Below are 23,592 nucleotides of genomic sequence, written 5' to 3' on the forward strand. Positions count from 1 at the left end.
AGTCTGAAAGGTAATAACATATTAACATTTACAAGCAATTTTTGCAATTAGAATGGCAAGATGGCAATTCATACAATGATAAATACTTGTGCTCATTCACACATCAGATCAGAGAGCAGTTTATGCTTCTATAACCTTAAACATAAATTCTCATGGATCTAGTGAACACATGCAGAAATATTTGGTAAGTTGGTCTGGCAAATCCAAATACCTTAGTTGCCAAGGAGAGCATATTGGTGCTGTAAAACGGTGGGTTCAGAGTTGCCATCTGATAAAGGATGCATCCTGCAGCCCAGACATCAGCCTTCTCTCCATACGGCTCACTCTTTACAACTTCAGGGCTAAGTAAAAAGCAATGTCACCCACAAGTGTTTAATTAATTCACCTAGAAGTAGGCTTCTTTTTAAAAAAAAACCCCATCCAATATTCAGTTAGTCACTACAACATATTTTCAGAGCACATACAATTATGGTCAAAAGGTTGCATTTACAGAATCACAGAATTGTCGAGGCTGGAAAAGACCTTGAAGATCATCCACTCCAACCATCAACCCAACATTAACAGTTCCCAACTACACCATATCCCTCAACGCTATGTCGACCCTACTCTTAAACACCTCCAGGGATGGGGACTCCACCACCTCCCTGGGCAGCCCATTCCAACGCCTGACTACCTGTTCTGTAAAGAAATGCTTCCTAATATCTAGTCTAAACCTTCCCTGGCACAACTGGAGGCCATTACCTCTTGTCCTATCGCTTGTTATTTCATTAAAGAGACTCATCCCCAGCTCTCTGCAACCTCCTTTCAGGTAGTTGTAGAGGGCGATGAGGTCTCCCCTCAGCCTCCTCTTCTCCAGACTAAACAACCCCAGTTCCCTCAGCTGCTCCTCATAAGACCAGTGCTCCAGACCCTTCACCAGCTTCATTGCCCTTCTCTGGACACGCTTGAGTAATTCAATGTCCTTTTTGTAGTGAGGGGCCCAAAACTGAACACAGTAATCGAGGTGCGGCCTCACCAGTGCCGAGTACAGGGGTGAGATCACTTCCCTGTCCCTGCTGGCCACGCTATTTCTGATATAAGCCAGGATGCCATTGGCCTTCTTGGCCACCTGGGCACACTGCTGGCTCATGTTCAGCTGGCTGTCAATCAACACCCCCAGGTCCCTCTCTGACTGGCAGCTCTCCAGCCACTCCTCCCCAAGCCTGTAGTGCTGCTGGGGGTTGTTGTGGCCCAAGTGCAGCACCCGGCATTTGGCCTTATTGAAACTCCTACAGTTGGCCTTAGCCCATCGCTCCAGCCTGTCCAGATCCCTCTGCAGAGCCTCCCTACCCTCGAGCAGATCAATACTCCCACCCAACTGGGTGTCATCTGCAAACTTACTGAGGGTGCACTCGATCCCCTCGTCTAGATCATCAATAAAGATGTTAAACAGGAGTGGCCCCAAAACCGAGCCCTGGGGGACACCACTCCTGACCAGCCGCCAACTGGATTTAACTCCGTTCACCACCACTCTTTGGGCCCGGCCATCCAGCCAGTTTTTTACCCAGCAAAGCATGCGATCATCTAAGCCTCGAGCAGCCAGTTTCACCAGGAGAATGCTGTGGGAAACGGTGTCAAAGGCCTTACTAAAGTCAAGGCAGACAACATCCACAGCCTTTCCCTCATCCAATAAGCAGGTTGCCCTGTTGTAGAAGGAGATCAGGTTTGTCAAGTAGGACCTGCCTTTCATAAACCCATGCTGACTGGGCCTGATCATCTGGTTGTCCCGCACATGTTGTATGATGGTACTCAGGATGAGCTGCTCCATCAGCTTCCCAGGCACCAAAGTCAAGCTGACAGACCTGTAATTTCCTGGATCATCCTTCCTATCCTTCTTATATATGGGCGTCACATTGGCCAATTTTCAATCTGTCGGGACCTGCCCAGTCTGCCAGGACTGCTGGTAAATGATGGAAAGCGGCTTGGCGAGCACCACAGCCAGCTCCTTCAGCACCCTCGGGTGTATCCCATCTGGTCCCATAGACTTGTGTGTATCTATGTGATGCAGTAGGTCACTGACTATCTCCTCCTGGATTGCGGGGGGGTCGTTCTCCCAGTCTCTGTCTTCTGGCTGAGGAGGCTGGATTCCCTCAATACAACTAGTCTTGCTATTAAAGACTGAGGCAAAGAAGGCATTAAGCACCTCAGCCTTTTCCTCATCACTTGTTACCATGTTTCCTCCTGCGTCTAGCAGGGGATGGAGACTCTCCCTGGTCTTTCTTTTGCTGCTCACATACTTATAGGAACATTTCTTGCTGTCCTTGATTGCTGAAGCCAGATTAATTTCCAGCTGGGCTTTAGACCTCCTGATTTCCACCCTGCATAGCCTCACAACATCTTTGTAATCACTGTGAGTGGCTAGCCCCTTCTTCCAAAGGCCGTAAACTCTCCTTTTCTCCCTGAGTTGCAGTCAAAGCTCCCTGTTTAGCCAGGGTGGTCTTCTCTTACAGCACCTGGGGACCGCCTGCTCCTGAGCCATTAAGACTTTCTTCTTAAAGAGTGTCCAGCCTTCCTGGACCCCTATACCCTTCAGGACTGTCTTCCAAGGGATCCTGTCAAGCAGGTGCCCAAACAAGACAAAGTCAGCCCTTTGGAAGTCCAGGATGTCAGTTCTGCTGCCCCCTCTCCTGGTCTCCCTAAGAATAGAGAACTCTATTATTTCATGATTGCTGTGCCCTAGTCGGGCTCCAACCGCCACATCATCCACCGGTCCTTCTCTGTTCACAAAGAGGAGATCGAGCAGGGCACCTTCTCTGGTCGGTTCACTCACCAGCTGCGTCAGGAAGTTATCTGCCACACATTCCAGGAATCTCTGGGACTGGTCCCACTCTGCTGTGTTGTATTCCCAGCAGATGTCTGGGAAGTTAAAGTCTCCCACAAGAACAAGGGCAAGCGATCATGAGATTTCACCTAAATGCCTATAGAATATTTCATCCACCTCTCTGTCCTGGGGGGGTGGCCTATAGTAGACTCCCACTACAACATCTGCCCTGTTGGCCTTCCCCCTGATTCTAAAGCAAAGACACTCCACCCTGTCTTCACTACACTTGTACTCAAAGCAATCATAACAGTCCCTGACATACAGCGCCACCCCACCACCTCTCCTTCCTTGTCTATCCCTCCTAAAGAGCTTGTAGCCATCAACAGGCACACTCCAGTCATGGGACACATCCCACCATGGTTCTGTGAGAGCCACTACATCATAATTTTCCTGTTTCATCATGGCTTCAAGCTCCTCCTGTTTGTTACCCATGCTGTGTGCATTGGTATACATGCACTTCAGATGGGCTGATGTTTTGCCCCCTTCACCCTTCAAAACTAGTTTAAAGCTCTGTCAATAAGCCCAGCTAACTCCTGCCCCAAGATCCTTTTCCCCCTCTGGGACAGGTGCTTCCCATCCAATGCCAAAAGGTCCGGCGCCTTGTATACCAACCCATGATTGAAAAATCCGAAGCCCTGCCGGTAACACCAGTCTTGGAGCCACAAGTTCATCTGTTGAGTTCTCCGGTATTCTTCACCCATCCCCCCAACTGAAGGGATGGAGGAGAACACAATTTGTGCCCCCAACCCCTTAATCAGTTTCCCCAAGGACCTGAAATATCTCTTCATTGCTTTAGGCCTTCTCCTGGTAATGTTGCCGCTACCTACCTGAAAAACCAAGAGAGGGTAGTAGTCCTTGGGTCTCACTAGAGCGGGGAGTTTTGCCGTGATGTCCTTGACCCGGGCCCCAGGGAGGCAGCAGACTTCCCTATGAAGCAGGTCTGGTCTGCATATTGGGCCTTCGACACTCCTCAGAATGGAGTCACCCACTACGAGGACTCTTCTGGGGTTCTTTTTAGAACTGGTTTTATTACCTGGTCCAGAACGACCTGGCTTTGGTGGACCTTGGTCTTCCTCCTTGTTTGTCTCATTTTCTTCCTCCTTCTCTCTCTCCTTCATTCAAGAGTTCCAGGGCCCCAAATCTATTGTGAAGGGACACCATGGAGGGTGAGGGAGGTTGGGAGAGGATCTTCCTGCCTCCTTGAGCAGGGACCTGTTTTCAGCCTCCCCCATCTATTAGGTCCCCTCCTTCTGTCTGGTAGCAAGAGGATGAGGGATTGCCTGCCTTGTTTGGGGCCTCCATTTGCTCCTGTTGCTTCATAGGTGCCAAGGTGCTATTCCACCAATCAATCTCCCTTTCATACTCCCTAATACTTCTTAATCTTGTGACCTCTTCTTTGAGTTCTTCTTTGAGTTCTGCCACCAGGCTGAGCAGGTCATCCAGCTGATCGCAGATTTATTTCCATCACCAGCCAAATTCTTTAAGTGGAAATACAATTAGTAGCTTTTCCACTTCTGCTGCAGCTCTTCTCACACTAGCGGTTTATATTTTGTTCACTTGTCCTTTCCACTCATTTCATGTTATAATGTCTTTGGACTTAATGGATACAAACGAACTACAGCATTGAGAACTTGTTTACAATGATAGCATTTCAACAAAATGGACTAGAGAACAGATAAATATATCACATCATCTTGTGATTCAGGTATCAGAAAGATTTGAGTAAGGTTCCTATATTTAGAATGCTAATGGATATGATTTTGCTATTAATGTGAGTAAATAAACATTATATCGTTTTCATCGTCTTAAAACTGCTGTAATGCATTCCCTGTGAGGATGCCACATGGACACTCAACAGCCAGCTGAATGACAATAAAAAAAAAATCCGTTGTAAATATCCATTTAAAGCAAATGGAAGGTGGCAGTAATTTCAGTTTTGACTCAATACAAAGCAGACTCCACTTCCTTCTCTTAATTTCCTCAGCACATTTCATAAACCTCGATGATAATAATTTACATTAGTAGGGCTATTCTGATGCTGGAGTTCAAGTCTTAGCAGTAAGTAAAAGTCATATCACATGACGTGGGTTTTTTTCACTTAGCATCTCCTCTCTAATTATTCAGAGATACAAAAAATACTTGACTCCTTTCATCTGTAAAATCAACTTGAAAATCTACTTGTTCGCCTTCTCCTTTCAGCTTAGAATTTGGAAGCACTGTATCAATTTCAGGATTATACTACTGATATCTTTGGTAAACTGCCTTATTTTGAAGCTGAGAGGCACTGTGTAAATTCAATTAATGATGCAGTCTGGATAAAGTATATTGCTAGAAGGTGTGCTGCTGATATGTACAAAGTTCAGAAAACAGATTTTTAAAATAAATGGGTTAAGGTCCCTTTGATAAACTATTATGCTGAAGAGAAATTAAGTGATCTTAACAGAACAGAAAGTCAGAGCAGAGGTCACAGTGTGGTGAAGTGAGAGAGATTGACAGGTCACGCATTTCTGATTAAATTGATCAAGCAAGATACAGATTCCTGGTAAAACCTAATTAGTAATTTTCCTTGAAATTTGCTGCTGCTATTCCATAACCATAGAGGAGAATACAGGATGTTGAACATGGTGTTAGAACATAACACCATTACTGTAATCGACCTGCCTTTATTCCTCTCAGTGACACTAATTCAGCAGAGGACTTTGTGCAAATTTCATTTTTACATCTTAAATGTGTCTATTATAGCAAACATCAGTATTGCAACTTATCATGTACATGGTGAGCCCAATAAGGCAAAGCTGTTTTAGTAAAGTTCTAAGCATGCTCCTATTCAGAAAAATAAATCTGACTTCAATTTTACAACCTTTCATTCTAGTGATAACTTTCATGCATGAAGAGAGATAAAGTTATAAATTACTATTTTTAAATTACTAAACAATATTAAAATCCCAAATTGAAATTATTCAAGCCAAATCTATGTAACTATGCAAAAAGTCACATAGAGGTCACAGAAAAAATAAGCTGATACAATCAAGAGAGAAACAGAAGCAACCATGACCTGGCCTGCAGAACCCTGTATTCATGAACAGCAGGGAAGAACCTAGGCTTGATGTCCAGAGCAAACAGCAGTTCACTGGGCTGGTGACTAGGAAAAATGTATTTGTTACTACTATGATTTGGAAATTACAGAAAGAATGCACCACTCACAGGGTTGTAGTTTTAGCATGGTTTCACACAAATGCATAATAGCTGGAAGTTAATGAAGTCATTTGGTCTGCTTATTTATGCTGAAAGAATTCTTGTTCTAAATGCATATCTAATCCCTTTTTTTTTTTTTTTACATCAAAAGGAGTACTTGAAGCAGAGTACTACTTGATCTTTTCTTCCAGAACAAGTGCCTTTAGTCAGATATTTAGAGCATTAGGATGACCAATACCTTAAATAAATACTGCCTCATGCTTAAGAAGTACTTAAAATTACTGAAGTAATATTTATCTGAAGTGACCAGGAAAGTTTACAGAGAATATAAAATCCTACACTTATATGATGCTATGCTCTCATGGCTAATTAATTCTGTAATTTAGTTTTTTAGTAGAATTTTCAAATATTATTTATTTACTTTTCAGAGATACAGTGAAATCCCTCAACCATGTTCTACAGGCTTGCCTCACCATCTGCTAGTTAGAAATGTGGGTGGGGTACTTGTTGACTAGCAAAACAGTTCTGCAGTCGAGTTGCATCTTTTGGATCCACACTGTTGAGGGATGCCAAGCAGAGAAAGTACCCAGTTCTGTTCCTGTACACTGCCACCCAGAAACAGGAGAGTGGTGGGAGTACATACGGTTTGTCTAATTCAGCTGACAACTGTGTATAAACTGTCACTGTCTGGTCAAGACCAGAAAGAATGAGTAGAACCAGTATCTGAATTTCATTCCAAAAAATCAATCCATAAAAATCCTACAAAATCAATCTTAGCCACAATCACTGGAAATTAATTTAAGCGTGTAGCATTATAATGACTTTTTTTTTGTTTATTTGTAAGGGCAGGATTCTTCTTCTTTTAATTCTTATATTAAGAGATCTTGATTCGCTCAAACAGGACAGTGACACTAATTAAATTTTTAGCAAACAGATGTCCACATCATAAAATGCATTCACTGCCAAAATAAAATACATAAAGAGAGAAACTCTAGGATCTGATAAAGAATTTCATTTCCATCGCTCCAAGGGTTGATCGTACTGCCGCAAAGCAGCAGTACTGACTATACTCTATGATATCCATAGTCCTGAATATTAAAAGAGGCAGCAGATACTTATATAGTTAGTCATTTAGTTCTTGCAGCTAACATATTCAAGATATTCACTACAGTTTTCCTCTAGGTTTACAAATCACTGCTCATTTCCAGATTACATATTCAAGCTGAAAAAGCTTACTTCAGCAGCATTATGTTAATTGTAGGAGAGTCCTTCACTAAACAAGTGTTCAAAACAAAAGCAAGACCAAATTCTTCTAAATGAAAGACACAGAAATATATCCACAAAATAATTCTCAAAATTCTCAGCATCCTTGAACAGACGGTTTTATAACTGTTTCTCAGAAAGTTCACTCTTGCTCAGCATATCAGCATTGCTTTTATATTTAATAACAAAGCCTATGCCAACAGCCTTAAAATGAGTCTTGAATTTGATTAAGCCATTGCTTAATCTGAAGAGTTATCTGTTTTTTTTCTTCTGAACTACTTTTGCAAAAATCAAGCAGCTATTTTAAATACAGAAGATAGCTTTCCATAGTACCCCACATTTTTAATTAGGATTTAAAAAAATAAACAACTTGTCAATATTTGTGCTACTTGGAAAACACCAAACACATTTCACCAAATCATCTCTACATGGCCTTGGAGATATTTCTGCAATCAAGTTTTCATTTGTAATTTTGCTCACTAGTGTTATTTTGTCATGGTTTTCACTTAAGAATACTTTTAACAGAGATTTACAAACAGACTGTCCCAATCTGAATCTGCTACACTAGTACTATCACATACCTATATGAAAGATGACTATCCTCACCGGATTAGCTCATGTTCACATTAATCATTAGTGGATAGAAGTTCCAAACTGAAGGAAGAAGTCCTGAATTTGGAGGAGGAGTAAAGGAGGAGCTGAGGGAACAATGTTCTCAAAACAGCATTAATTTTCTAGAGCTTCTAAAGCTTCCAAGAAATTTTGTCAACATTATCAGGCTGACTTTACATGGAACACGATCAGTGAAGATTTCCCAGGCTGCACGGAACTTCATTATGCCACTTGTGAGTTGTCTTGGTACAGTGTTCACTGGTTAATCCATGTGCTTCTGACAGGTGTAAAAACAAGCTGGTACATGTCATCCTACAGTATGAGGAGTATTTTCCAATGAGACATGATTTCAACTCAGCAGTTATGGATTAATTAAAACAAGAGTAATTCTTCAAGACTAACTCCCAGAAGAGTTGATGGCTATGCTGAAAGAGTAAATAAATAAGCAGCATACACCACTGCAGAAGATCTTAAAAATGACCAAGTTATTGCTTTTAGTCTTTATCATTCCTCCAATTAATTATTTAAAGTTTGATGGATATTCCTGCAGTTGGTGATGGTTATACAAGCACTCATGCCTAGAAACCATAACTAGTTCAAGAAGGAATCCAAGCTAAAAATAGTTGGAGCTAGCAACGTATCAAATATGCCTATCCTATTCTTTCTTCCCTGTGGGTATTGACTTATTGCCACTGTTGGAGACAGGACAGTAGGAGAGATGGTAGACAAGTTTGCCATACACTGATAAACCTTTTTTTTTTTTTTTGTCCCAAATACTAAAAGTCTTCGCAGCTGCTGTTAGCTTTAGATATTCAGATGTCTTTGTTAAGATATCTATAATAATTGCTTGCAATGGATAGCCATTATAGTTGGCAGAACGCATCAAAGCAAAGTAGAGGAAGGGTTTTACACAATCTTTGTACCTATAACTGCCACAGTTCACTATAAAAATGACACTGCCATTCTCTGGCCCAGGCTAACCAGGGATTTATCCAATAGAGTCTTGAAAACCTTTTAAGTTAAAAACTACACAACCTCTCTGGGCAGCCTGTTCTACTTTTGACTGTTATAAAAGTGGAGAAAAAAAAATGCCTTATATCACATTAGACTCTCTCCTGTTTCAATGAATATCTATTTTCTCAAAAAAGGGACAAGACCACCAATTTCAGTCCAAAGAATGAGAAAATCAAGGGTATGCTTGTGTTTGGGCACCATTTCTAGGTTTCTATGAACCAGGCGGCCCGTTTTCATTGTATTAAACTACTGCAGGATAATTTGTGAGTGTTTGGAGACCAGTGTGAAAAAACACAGATCTACTCCATAATCAGTTCTCTGAATCACAGGAAGAAGGGGGGGTGGGTGGGTGGCGGGGTGGGGAAGATAAGGGAAAACAAAACAAAACCAAAAAAAAGCTGCTCACCATCAGCATCATCCCAAAGCAGAAAAAACTAAAATAGAAAAGCAGTTGCTGTTTGTCACAATCTTTCTCTGGATAGTTTGTTGTGAGCTACAGATACACGTTCAGTATTATAGCTTCATAATTACCACTAAAAGCAACGGAAGAAGAAACAGGAGCTACAAAACTGACAGTCTGAATAAAAAGCTTCTGTGAACACTGCTGAAAGCTATTTGCATTTCTCACCTACAGGAAGAACTCAACACAAGCCTTTTGGGGATATTTTGTCTATCCCTTGAGTGATGAAGCTGGAACAGGATTTTCAATCACGAGTTAAAAATTTTGCCTTCACGGTTTTCTGTTTTGAAATGTATTGCCAAATAATTCTATAATATTTCATTACATTGTCTTCTAACTTGTATACATTTTTCTTACTACAAATTATGTTAAATATTTTTGCAATATTTTATATGTATAAAATTTCTTCCTCACAAAAGACACCTTTACAGGCATCCTAAGCCTCTGCTGCTGATGACAGAAAAATTCATCATTTCCACCATTTTTTAAAATGAATGGGGATAGGGAAGAAATTTACTACCTTCAGTTTGCAATTTTACGGTGTAATAAATCCTCTTGCCATCAGGTGGGGTATGTAATTTTAAAATGGGTCAAGTCCACTAAGAGAGGTAAATTTCATGTGTATAATTGCTCTCTCATCAGCGTAATCTCAACAGTTGCATTTTCTAGTCCAAGCATTGCCTGTCTCTGCCCAGAAAGTTCCGCTACATTCATATAATTTAGTTTACAGAGAGGCAAAACCGATCTGAGGTCAGTGACAGGCCACTAATAACTGTAGGATACAGCAGACTACATGATAATACCTCTCTTGTGTTTTTACTAAAATCTTTAAAAAAAGAAAAAAAAAGGCTGGTTTGATGCAGAAGGACACTTTTCACTGCAAATAGTATTAAAGTTGTGTAGTCTGTCTCAATCCGAAATGTTAATGAGCACTGAGAAATGTGTAAAAACAAGATCCCCATAATAAACCAGTATAGCTCTCAGCTACACTGCTGTTGATCGACAGTTTAGAGAAATCACTAACTTACAGCTTTCCTTCAGCACATATTCAGTGTGTCTCATCTAAAATAGAAGCAGATGTTTTATACTCCACCTTTTTGGGTTTTTTATTTTACAGTTTTGAAAATAAAGATACGGACATCCAGTTAACATTAAACAACTGATTTATATTTCTTTGCATTTACAAACTTCTAAGCTTTTATGTGTGCTAACATTATATATTATTGATTAGAGATGCCAAATATATTAACTTCGAAAAATAATTTATGGCCTCTAGCAGTGCAATAAGACAGTGTTCGAGAACACATGAAAAACTGTCAGCAATTCACTTCTAATTCACCATGTCACATATTAATACAAATCAACTGACATTTTAAAAAAAGTTTGCTGTTCTTTATACCTATTGCTTTGTTAAACAAACAAAAAATCTTCTTCATACCTAAATCATTAAATATTCAAGGTAGAAGCATGTTCAGAGCACAAGGTCCTCTTCCTAATCCCTAAGTGCAAGGAGTCACTCATACCTACATTTTTTCCCCAGCAAAACTTAGAGCAAACCTGAAACTGTGAAGGCCAAAACATCCTCACATGTGGCAAGTGGTTTAGGCTGTATATTTGAAAAATACTGTAAGGCAAGGTGTTTTGCTCCTGCTGCTCTCAGTCACTCTTTACCACCACTGTCTGCTCTGCTGTGCCAGCACAAGTACCTCTACAGCTGCATTATGCATCAGACCAAAGACCTGACACATTTGAAAACTAAGATAAATTATTTTTCAGCCAGGTCAGTTCTCTAATCTAGTTCATCATCATATGTTTATGCAAATACTTGTGTTGGTCCAGGAGTGGTATGACTGGTTTGGGTTTTTTTTTTCCACGATTTTTTTTTCCTTGGAATCATTTCATTGACACAGTTTATATCACAGCCCTAAAAACAACTGATACTGGCAGAAATTTGGGAAGCTTTTTCTAGGGAAGAGAGATATTAAATACAACTGCCAAGAGGCCAGCTTTATAAATATAAAAGCAGCTTCAACTGAAACACAACTTTCAGTTTTACTCTTAGTTCATAATGCTCAACTGAAACTTTTCTTTTAGCCTTTGCTAGGTAAGAAAAATTTAGTCAATCAAAATATAAGTAATCCAAGAAAATGTATAAAAAGCTTCAGCATATCTTCTCAGTTCCTCTCTCAGAGCATAAAGCCTATACAAAAAGCTGCTGAAAACAGCACAATTTTATTGTGAAGACTTACATGTTCACACTCAGAAGTAGAAGACCAGTGAGGTACATTCAACTATGATGTGTTCTCCCATCTTTGAACTCTGTACTTTTGCTGCAAGAGTGTACATGTCTGGCAGTTAGAAAAGATACATGTATTTATCAGACAGACTTTTTTTTTTTTTTGTGGCAACTTTATATTTTCACTGCTTTTACACATAGGAACTTTTAGCTTTAGGGAAAACAAGTTCTTTCTGAATCTTACGGAGCAGTAGTGAAAAAGCACCTCATTGCACAAGTGTCTTTTTAAAAAGTATCTTTAAAACTGAAGGATACACTTCACCCATGTTCACCAAGTATGCTGCCCAAGAGACATCCATATCTAAATGTTCCCATCTTTGAATACACGGAAAACAATATGCTCCAAAGATTCCCAGATATGGCAATTGGCTACTTGCTGGGACACCACTGTGCAATTTCAGTCTTCTGCTTAAGCATCAGCGGCAGCAGGCAGAACAAAAAGGCTGCCAAGAATTTTCATTAAGGTATAGGAACGTATATACTTGAAAGCATGGAAGACATAAACATGACAACTTTGTTTGAATATAGTTATGCCAGAAACAGTGTTGTTAGCTGGATAAACCAATCTATGCTTAGTTTGACAAGGTGGAACAATGAATTAAACTAAAAAAAAGCATGAAGGTATCTGTCTTATGCTATCTAAACCAAACTAACTTCTCCACAAGTATAAACATTCTCACTGATTTTTACATCTATCTGTGTATGCATGTCTCTGTGTGTCTATATATATATATTTGCATACATATATATACAGTACTACTCAAAGATACATTCTCTAGAATTTTCCAGCCAGAACAGTATTCTGTGAATATTTCATTTCAGAAATACAGCAATTCAGGAGCACTTACAGTGTACAATACTACTGATTTACATTGGCAACAAAAATTGGGAGAACTCTCAACATAATGCAAGGACCAAAGGTTATCAATATTTAAGTATCCTTTACAAGCAGACCACGGGTATTGGAGTTTAATGGGCTTTTATGTGCATTTATCCCCAGTGAAGGCCTTCTATAAACTTTTAAAAAATTTAAGCATCTATCTGCAATGTTTTTTCCCCTCATCAGGATACAGTGTGTAGGTATCTTGGGAAAATATCCCATAAAGATACAATTCAGTTTGAATTTGGCCTTCTTGTCTATACACTGTATCTGTTGATCTGGGGAAAAAAACTTGTTGGGAGTCACTGTGTAAAACTACTACATTTCTAGGCCCTCGCTTCTTTAAAAACTTGTTTCAAGAACAGTTTAAAAAGCCTTGCATGCTCTATTACAGAAGGTGACGTTTATAGCAAGCTGCTGCTTCTTCCTTCAGTTGTCTTATTAGTACTAAAGAATGTCATGAAGTATCACCTTTCACACTGTAATGAAAATACAGTTATCTAATTAAGCTCAAAATGTGCACAGCTCTTTCAACTTTTTTATGCTTCTGAATTTTCAAGATTATCACATGCACCTCTGAGTAAATTAAAAGGACAAATCAAAGTATCATTAATACGTAGTTTAGTGTTCCAGTATTATATACAGAGATTCTGGGAGGCTGAAAACAGAAAAACACAATAAAATTTTAATTTACACCTATTATTCCTCCAGATACCTCATGGAACAAAGTCTAAAACAACAGGAAGAAGTATAAGCCAGATTCTGAAACTTACAAAATAAAATTACCCTTCAATGTGATTTTTGATTTATATTATTAGAGGCAAGCATCACTGCATGGTCCACACATCTGATGTTCTTATTCATACAAAAATATCTAGGAGATTGTCAAGCTGTCAGTTTTAACAGCAACGCTGTAGATAAATTGTATCTGTAAGTTGTGGCAAAGCACTATCCATATACATAAAAACTGAAACACTCATATTCTAAAAGGTACTCATAACATGCATCTGACAGATACCTCTAAGAATTGATTCCTTCCAACCAGAGATGTTTTCCAGTGAATTATAACTGCAATTTCCTATAAAATGCTTTGAGGAATTGCCTTAAGTCTGTAACTATACAAACAGCTCAAGAAAATAAAAAAGTTTTTTCCTTTTATCTGTGGAACAGAAATCTGAACATTTAAAAACGGTAAAGGATTTTGCTTATTGAGCTATATGCCCTTCAGAATGAATTTTGTTCAGTGCTTTTGTCCAAGTAACCAAGCTCATCAAGAAATTGCATGAATATTTAAAATTGAAAAGGGAGACATAGAAAAGTAAGTATCTGCAAGAAGAGGACCACAAGCAGTAGTAAATTCAATTCTACAACAACTCTAAAATAAACAAATCTTTAATAACTGATTTCATATATATGTGTTAATATAATGTGTCATATAAGGTGTTAATTTCACCTAACTTTAAACTAAGCTAGTGCTCCATACCCATCTGCAGCAAATGGAGAGGGACAGGCACATCAAGAGCTTGATTCATCTCATCATAAAATAGCTGTTTAAGATAGATGGGATGAAATTCATTATTGAAGTACCTGTTTTTTCCCATTACTTTCAGTAATCATCCAGCTCCTTGACTTGAATAAGATGACTAGTTTTTGAATGATTACACATAAGCAAGATGAATCCCAGTCATACAGAGACTTCCTTCTGACAGTAACTTGTTTCTGACAGTAATGTATGAATTAGATGACTTTTCAAGTATTTGGATTTGCTGGAACCTAATATACAAGATAATTAAGTAATAACTATTTTTCTGTCTAGCAATCACATTCAGTATGGATTAAATGTAAAATAAAAATAAAACCAAAAAAAACTAAAAGAAGGCAGACAGATGAAGATTTTACCTGAGTAAGATCATAACTTCATTGCCTTCTTTTACACAAAATTTAAAATTCCCAAATCTAAATAAAGTCTGTTTATCCAGATGCCTTCAAAAACCCTCATGAAAGTCAGTAGACGAAATACGAGCACAGGATCATAACATAATAATCTAGGCATAACTTTTTATATATTTTAACATTAAACAAAGAATTTATTGCTTGATGGCTCACTTATAAATATCAGCTGAAAAAGTAAGGCTACATGGGAAATTGAGCAAAGACTAAAGAGAAGGAAGAGGTTTGAGATATCACCTCATTCTATTCAGCTCACTCCCTAATCACAGTAACGGGCACCCTTGAGAAACAGGCCAGAAGCAAAATAGGACAAGTGACCTAAATTGAACTGTCACATGATCCAGTGATGAGAAAAACATTTAATTTCACAGTTTTCTTCTCTAAATTATCTATAAAATTCCTTTCAGGGATAAACTAAAGCCTTTATCAACTCTTCTTGAGATAGAAAGTAGAAGGATAATACTGTACATGTTCATTTGTAAATAGTAATCAACAAATTACATTTACAACACACTCATGCATCTCTCAATTTAATAACTGGGCACCTTGATCTCCATAAAAAATACACAGATGATTTGTCTGCAGTTGGGATCATATAGCTAATTCACTGCTACATCCCTGGATAACACCGTACTACCTCTTCAGTCATAAAATCATTGACCCTTACTTGTGCAGCTCAAATTATGGAGAGCCTAGACATTGAGCAGTAACCCAGGAAAAGAGCTTTCTTCAGCAGAACAGATAGCAGAACAGATGCAGGTATATATGTCTGTCTGAAATCATGAGGCATTTGAATTCAACCTCCTTATGATGCCATCCCTATAAGCAATGACTAGCCATAACCAAGAAGTTTGAGGACTCTAGGTGTGGAAGATGTCAGCTGCCAATGTGAGTAATTTATTTAAAGGAAGTTTAAATTATTAAACCCACAAAAGCTATTCCAGTATCAGCAAATAATTTATTTTTATCTCTCCCCTCTTTCATTCAAAACAGACTCTTCCATAATGTCTATTTTTAAAAAAACCTTCATAAGTCTAGGGATGCATCTCAAGCAGAAAATATGGTCACTTATGGTAAGAGAGGAAATGGAAGGGAAGACTACAGGCTGCTCTGCTTGCAGATGACTCAAACATGAACCTCTTGTTCATTTAGAAGGTATCAATGCCCCTTTATAGTATTTCTTAACCAGATGTCTATCCTACTTATTTTCTTTATTTCAATTATTCTAGAAAAGTACTACAAACATTCAGCCTCCTGCTTGTTAGTCTGTTCTTGACATGGCTGTTCTTTCAGTCAGATACCTAGCATACCTCATGATGCCTCCAGTAATTCTTAAGCCACAGCTGGCCTGCCATTCCTTGAAGTAGACAGTGAATCTACTACTGTACAATATACGAAAGGGTAAAAAGAGGAGAGCAGATCCTTAAAAATCCAATATTAACATTTGTCCAATGAGACATGGCCACTTATCACTCTGGTACTTACTCTAATAATGTCTCCACATAGTCCAAGAACTCTATTCTGTTACAGTACTTTCTCTATTCTACCATTAAAGTTATTATGACGACAAAAATCATCACTCTGTGCAAAAACTCAACTGTGAAAAAAACCAAGAAATAGTATAAAAGAGATTAAATAAACCAAGGAAAGACTAAAGCAGTTTGAACAATCCTTGACAGAGCTTTGAAATCTGTCTACTATGAAAAAGCAAGCAACTGAACAAAAGTCACATCAGAAACTAAAGCCAAAGACAGAAGTGAAAACAGGAAATATCTTTAACTGACCACTGAAGACATGGTAAAATGGCAAACACACGATTAAGGTAACATCAAAGACAGCAAGATGACATATAATGGCACTAGAAATTAAATCAGCACACCATATACTGAGCAGCAAAGGAAAGCAGAACAAGAAATAGTAAAGATTTAGAAATAGTAAGGATCTGCCAAGATACCAATATGGCTGACACCTAAGAAGAGAATGGGAAAAAACAGAAAAAAACCACTAAAAGTATACTAAGCCCTGCAGTTCAAATGTCATAGTAACATAGTTCATCTAAACAAAGCTCATTACTTAAAAGAAAAATTAAAGAAGAATAATTCTAGCAAATACCAGTAACATTGCACTAAAAGACATTTACAAGCTCATAAATTAGTTTGATGAAGTGACTAATCTTATTCTAATAAAAAGTGTTCATTCACTATTATCATCTCTTCCAAAGGGATTATAACATAATAATTAATGTGCATTCAAACAATTGTTATACAAGTTCTACAGAAAGAATTATTTCCAAGAAGTACATGGTCGGATTATAATCTGTTAATAATCTGTTGGTAAAATAGTACTTTTTTTTAAGATAGCAGTTTAAATTCATCATGGAGTCTATAAAATTATTACATACTATACTTCTATTTTTATATTTTTTTCAATCATTAAAATAACTCTTCAGAAGCTAGATCAGCACCACTCACTTGTTAGAAAACAAGTATAGAAACTAATTTGCATGTTTTCACACTGCCTTTCATCAAGAAAACCTATGCTATGACTTTAAACTACTTCTAAGCCTTTGTGAGTAAAACAATTCTTCTCTTCTTAGGATAGAAAAAAAACATCTGTATGACCTAGTCCATGTCACTTCCAAAGTGGCCTGCTTTCTTTTAGTCCAAGATTTTTTTGCATTCTTTCCTGTCTAGTTATGTCTTATGGTGGGGACTTCTGTCATTCCCATTGAAACATTTTTCCAGAGATAAATACAGATATTTTTGTGCTTTCTTACTTTGTTTCACATCATTTCCAGTTTTACTCTCACATATAATGCTATGTAATACTGGATGCAGTATTAAGTACATTTCAAATGTGAGGTGACAGTTTTCTAGACAAACATGCTACTTAATAAAAACTTTATAAACTTTAATCATTCAGTCTTCTTTCTATAAGGTAATCTTTGTCAACTACTTATAATGTTCTTCCTTGAAGTTCACCCAGCTTATCTTTTTTTTTTTTTTTAGTCATGGTACATCCATAATGAAACAACATTCTACGGAGAGTTGCACTGTGGCATACAGATAGAGACAGTATTATCTGCCTGTTCTCAGCTATACTGTCCCTGTGGATTCCACCTCCAATTGCACTGGACTTTTTGCTGACACACATTATTATAAACCTACATCTAAACTGTGACCACACTATCACATTTACATTTCATTACTATGTTTCATTCTCAGAGTGAATACTTGTACTAATCAACTTACAGAAGATCTTCTGATAAAAATGCTGAATTAATATACTGAAAGGATTATTTAACTTCTGTTACCTTTCTAACCAAATCAGCAAATCCTCTCCAGGAGCCAGCTGTTCCATGAATGGCAAAACTAGCACAAGACTAGTTTTTCACGGGTTTTCCACTCTCCCTCACCCCACTGTACCTTCAGTTTCCTATTCTCTTGGTTATCTAAACACACTAAACTACTGTCACATGACAGCATGTACCACAGCTTATTTGGAAGATAACATTTCAGCTGAGCTTAAAAACTTTTCTCACCAAGATGATTAAATTGTGTCTCTACTGGCTTTCCATCACCAAATTTTCACAAACATTGAAAGAACCTAAACTCTTAAATTTGGTTGAAATTGGTGAAGTGGTTCTGAGGTTATTTTTGGAGGAAGATAGAACTGCTGGGAAAACCAATAATAATTTTGATCATAGAGCATCATAAAGCAGGCTAAAAACTAAGTATGTATGAAAGTATAACACAGGCCCTCATCTTAAATTATCCTTCCAAACACAAAAATGCTTTAAATAAGTGAAAATATTATCATGACACTAGAATAAGCAAGGAGAAGAAAACAGCTACTGAAGATCTCTGCATTAAATCATATCACAATATTGATGTATGCTCTCACAAGATATGGTTATGAATAGAAGCAGTGACCAGTACTAGAAAAGAAATTTGGGTAACATAACACAGTATGTCGACTGACTGTGTAGTCCATAAACAGAAACTAAGATCAAGGAATATTTTCTCCTCCACAGCATAGATGAGGGACACAAGTAAAATAGTACCTCTAATTACGACTAAAATGAGAGCTTCCTCAAAACACCACAAAGAGAAAACACTTCAACTTTAGAACAAAAAGCCAAATCTTACATACCATTGTTCTGTGTATGAGTTTTCCAGTATTTTAGAACAATTATATTTCAGAAATATCAAGTTAGTTCTCCAACTAACGTGGAACATTCTCACCTACTTCTTAATGATACCTGGGGAGGGTCTGCTCTTCTTCACAGTTTCCCAACAGCTTTTCAAGATCAGTCAAGTTCTCAAGGAATTATGATGGAATTCTCTATCTCATCCCAATCTCAAAGTTTACTTCATTTCCCAGAGTTTTTCTAAAATTTCTGTATACAGATGTGACTACAAAAGCACTTATCACAACCATGACTCGGCTGACTTTTACTTGTATCTCTTGATCTGTTCTTGACATATCGTCTTCATAAATTACAATCCTTTTTGTGAAACAAAGAAATGGCAGGTATACATGAAAGGAAACATCATTCTCTATAACCATGTACAATTTGCTGCATCTCTTTCGGAAAAACCTTTGAGACAGCAGGATAATAAAGACTCTGTTACCACTAACTTGGACCAGATTGTTTCTGGTGACTTATGAGCTGGAAAAAGACTTTAGAATTCAATACGAATTCCCTAAAGCAGTCTTTTCCTCAATTTTTAATGTATTAAGTGTAATTCTAAACATACACATTACTGGATTTTTTAATTCAAGGACATAACCAATTAAAAGGAATTTAATGAGTATAATGGTAGAATAAAACCTAGTATGAAATAGAATTAAGAACCATCACAATTACAAAGCATAATTATATAAGCCCCTCTCTAAACATAAAACAGTGCCTGCTGTTATTCTATGATGACACAATTTTTGAAAAATTGCATTAGCAAATTGATTCAGTCAACTCCAAATACAAACATGTTTGGTACATATAGTGATATGTTTTTATCTGAACCACTCTGCATAACATTGCACAACCAAATTTAAACAATAAGCAACAGACACTACTTTTGAAATTTATCGTTTTGTTTCTGTATTGTGTGCTCCAAGAAGGGTGGGTTGCATCTCAAACTACCCAGAACTATTATCTTGTCAATTCAGAAGAAAACAATTTCTGCCACTCTAAAATGACAATGCTGTCTCACAGCTCTTTCTCTTCCTCCTTTCCTTTTTTTTTTTTTTTGTGCAGGAACTAATATTGCTGCTCTTGGTAGATATGCATTCCCAATATTTTGATTATTTTATAGCACTTCACATCTACTTAAATCACACAAAAAAAAACAAACAGAAAAAAATCTAGTCAAAGAACCAATTAAGTCTATAGGCTCTGACTTCTGCTTCATACTCGTGTTAAAATACTCAATCATTTCATCTCATTCCCTGAGAACAGGTTTCCATATCAAAAAGCCCACTGTCACACACGGTACTAGTCGAGTACCTTGAAGGTGGCATCCAGTGCATTCAGCTGTTTGCAAAGTCTTTTTAACATTCTTAAATTATTATGACATTGGAAAGACTTTAATGCTTTAGCCTATCATTTTAAATATTACTCAAGCATACATTTTAAATACAATTACATCAGTACTGTATCCTTGTTCTCTTTTCTGACAGCAGACAGGCAAGGACCACTGCTTCCATGATTTTGCCTGTGGAGCAGAACTGACAAGTAATGTCCCTAAAGACCACTTAGTAAGAGACTGCAACATGTAAGTGACTTTTTATCCTCATGCCTACATCCAAATAGGCTACACAAAAAAGTAGAAAAAGAACTGCCAAAGTCCTAGATCTGATGTGAACTTCCATGTACAAAGAAAGTGTATGAGAATAATAATAAATGTGGTATAAACAAACATTTAAAAAAAAAAAAAACTATTTAAAGCTACAGAACACTACTCTCAAATAAAAATTTCCTATAAAATGTGAAAAGACCCAAAGACATCAGCAACAGAATCTAACAGAAAGAAAAAAAAAAAAAAAAAAAAAAGGAAGTGAATGTAGATAGGATAAGAAAACTACAACTCAGTGACCCTGAGGGCCACCGAGGTATGGTTTGGAACCTGACACTTCTAAAGACTGATCTAACTTGCAGACAGTTTAGCTGTAACTGTTGTTTAAAAGAACACAATAACTTCCCATTAACAGCTGCTCTGCCCAGTTATAACTGAAAAAAACCAAATCAATTATTTCAAAGGAGCTGAAAAAGATGGCACATAACTAGTTACACCAAACTCTTACTACACTTAACTACCCAAACTATCACTCACAGATTGTGCATCACTCAAATTGCAGCTTTGCAATCACCTTACTTTTGCTCACTAAGAAGCAGCATAAGCATCAGTCTTCAAGGTATGAGACTTGAATATTTAACACATTACAAGGACTCATTCTTGAAGCCATTTTAGGATTTAGCAATTTCTAGGGATTAAGTGTCAATTATTATCATTCTGGCACTAAGAAATCACAAGTAACAATTTCAAAAATGGCAACATGAATTATATTCAACTGCTGAACGCCTGAGTTCTTGACTCTCCCTCTTATTTCAGAAGAGCCACCAGAAGCTCCCCCAATAGTTTGGAACATTTGATTACTTATTACAAGCACGCAAGCCAAACATTCTGGCAGGTCATCACATGTGGTCACCACAGCAGAAAAGAAAACTGACATCGAAAATGCCTGTAAACTTCTGAGAAAGATACTGTTAGTGCCCCAACCAGTGCAGTGCTCTTAGAAGACATTTAGGAAGAAACCACTTCCAGTTTTACTTAGGATAAAATGTTCTGTTAGATTTTTCTCCATATTGACAGGTATTTTGTAAATTAAAACTTCTGACAAAACCAGAAAACAATATTATAGACTGCATGCTGTCCAACATCCTTTGTTTGTGTGTCATTCATTGTAGTTTTCTTTTTCTATTCCCGATGCCAAATCGACTTCACTTTATTTATGGGAGCTAGAACTGGCAATGTATAGCAGCAGGAACAAGAGCACCAGAAAGTCTCTAAAAGAAGAAAACCAACTTCTGACCTTAGAAAGCTGAACACTGAGTAGAAGCAACAGAGAGATTCTGAAGAGAGGGAACAGCAGCTGTATGCAAAAAAGAGTTGCAAAGCTGGAACAAGCCTATGCAAGAATGGAGAATATTTGGATCTGCAAGGTTTCAGCTGAACATACTGTAACCATATTTCCTTAATAAAGCAGTAGTTAGGGTAGGAAAAATTTAACTAGTAATTTTACAAATGAAGAGAGAGATCCAGAACTGTGGCACAGATTGGCAATTCCTTAATTGATTTCTGATGTTAGCATTTCAATCAACAGAAATTCTCATCTTAAATGGCAAGCCCAGAATACATCAACTACTATTAGATGAATACTGAGATTGTGCTTTCTGCAATTTAGATTTTTAAACAGATTACATGTGCTCCCTTTTGTTTCCAATACAGTAACCTCAATTAAAAGACAAGTTTGTTATTTATATATCATGCAATACAAGAAACCAATACTCCGTCCTGCCCACAACTACTTTTGTTGGAGACACTCTGACATGCATATAATACTCTCAATTACATACACTGTTTACATATTGAGGGGAACCTTTTGGACTGGAAATGCTTTCTATTCCATGCTCTTGAGAAAACAAAACACAAGTCAGTCGTAATCTAGGAACTTAGGTAGCTATATTAGTACTACAGTTTAACACAATATGGTTCCTCACTTTGGCTTGCTCACAAATAGGATGCCAAAGGAAACTGCAGCTCATTCAGCAGATGGAATAATGTATTGTTTAAGGCAAAATTTTAGAGCAGTCATTTATGCATTTACTAAGCTTAAATTGTAAACAATGTGTGCCATGCTTTTCCACCATTGCAAATTTCAGATTTCAGAAAATATTTTTTCTGTTCAATTATTAAAACCAAATGCCTACTGATCCAAAACAAATCCACTAGCACCAATTTCAAATATTTTTCAGAAGGTAAGCTGTCCACACGTACAATTTAACTGAACATCGAAGCCACAATTACAAAAGGCAATGAAGCTGGTGAAGGGCCTAGAGCACAATTCTTATGAGGAGCGGCTGAGGGAACTGGGGTTGTTTAGTCTGGAGAAAAGGAGGCTCAGGGGAGACCTTATCTCTCTCTACAACTACCTGAAAGAACATTGTAGTGAGGTGGGTCTCTTCTCCCAAGTAACAAGTGATAGGACAAGATGAAATTGCCTCAAGTTGTGCCAGGGGAGGTTTAGATTGGATATTAGGAAACATTTCCTCACTGAAAGGGTTGTCAAGCACTGGAACAGGCTGCCCAGGGAAGTGGTTGAGTCACCATCCCTGGAGTTATTTAAAAGAGGTGTAGATGTGGCACTTAGGGACATGGTTTAGTGGTGGACTTGGCAGTGTTAGGTTAACGGCTGGACTTGATGATCTTAAAGGTCTTTTCCAATTTAAATGATTCTATGATTCTAAAAGACATTAAAATTAATTTACATTGTTTACATATATTTTTTTATAACTTGAAACCACATTTCTTTATCTATAAGGATATAGATAGATGAATAAGTTACTACGCAACCACAGTTACTTCATTTTGCACCAATTTAACACACAGTAATCACATGTGCAAGAATAGGCAACAGTAAAATAGGCAGGCAACTAACTACTGCAGAGTATCTGTGGGTAGGTAACTTTCACCTTGTTCCTTACTCCATTGTAAATTGCCTGTCTGCTCCAAAAAAGTAACCATGAAGATGGTAGTCACTGGACTGAATGTTGTAAGCAGGAGTACTTACCATGAGTATAGAATGGTTCCCACTACTGATGCAAGTTTGCTGTTTTCTTGCTTTTGCTTTGCAAGACCAAAGTCAGCTAGAATAAAGAAAAAAAGATTCAGATGTCTATAACCAACCTCTTTGCATGACAATCAGTGCTGGTTCACAACAGCTGAAAAGTTGCAGGGGGGTGTAAGGGAGGTTTGGGGGTTTTTTTGTCTTTTATATTT

The 23,592-nt window shown here is 37.6% G+C and overlaps 1 protein-coding gene across 1 annotated transcript in view; it reads right to left on the bottom strand.

Moving 5' to 3' along the window:
* The window catches only part of NEK10 (NIMA related kinase 10), a 107,277-nt gene that overhangs the window by 48,436 nt on the left and 35,249 nt on the right, over window positions 1-23,592 (bottom strand). Inside the window, exons 22-23 of the mRNA XM_074849564.1 lie at window positions 23,384-23,459; window positions 212-341 (exon numbers count right to left, since the gene is read on the bottom strand). Of these exons, the coding sequence (XP_074705665.1) occupies window positions 212-341; window positions 23,384-23,459 (206 nt within the window). The remainder of the gene's footprint in view (window positions 1-211; window positions 342-23,383; window positions 23,460-23,592) is intronic.

This window comes from Strix aluco, chromosome 1, assembly GCF_031877795.1.
Source record: "Strix aluco isolate bStrAlu1 chromosome 1, bStrAlu1.hap1, whole genome shotgun sequence".
NCBI lineage: Eukaryota > Metazoa > Chordata > Aves > Strigiformes > Strigidae > Strix > Strix aluco.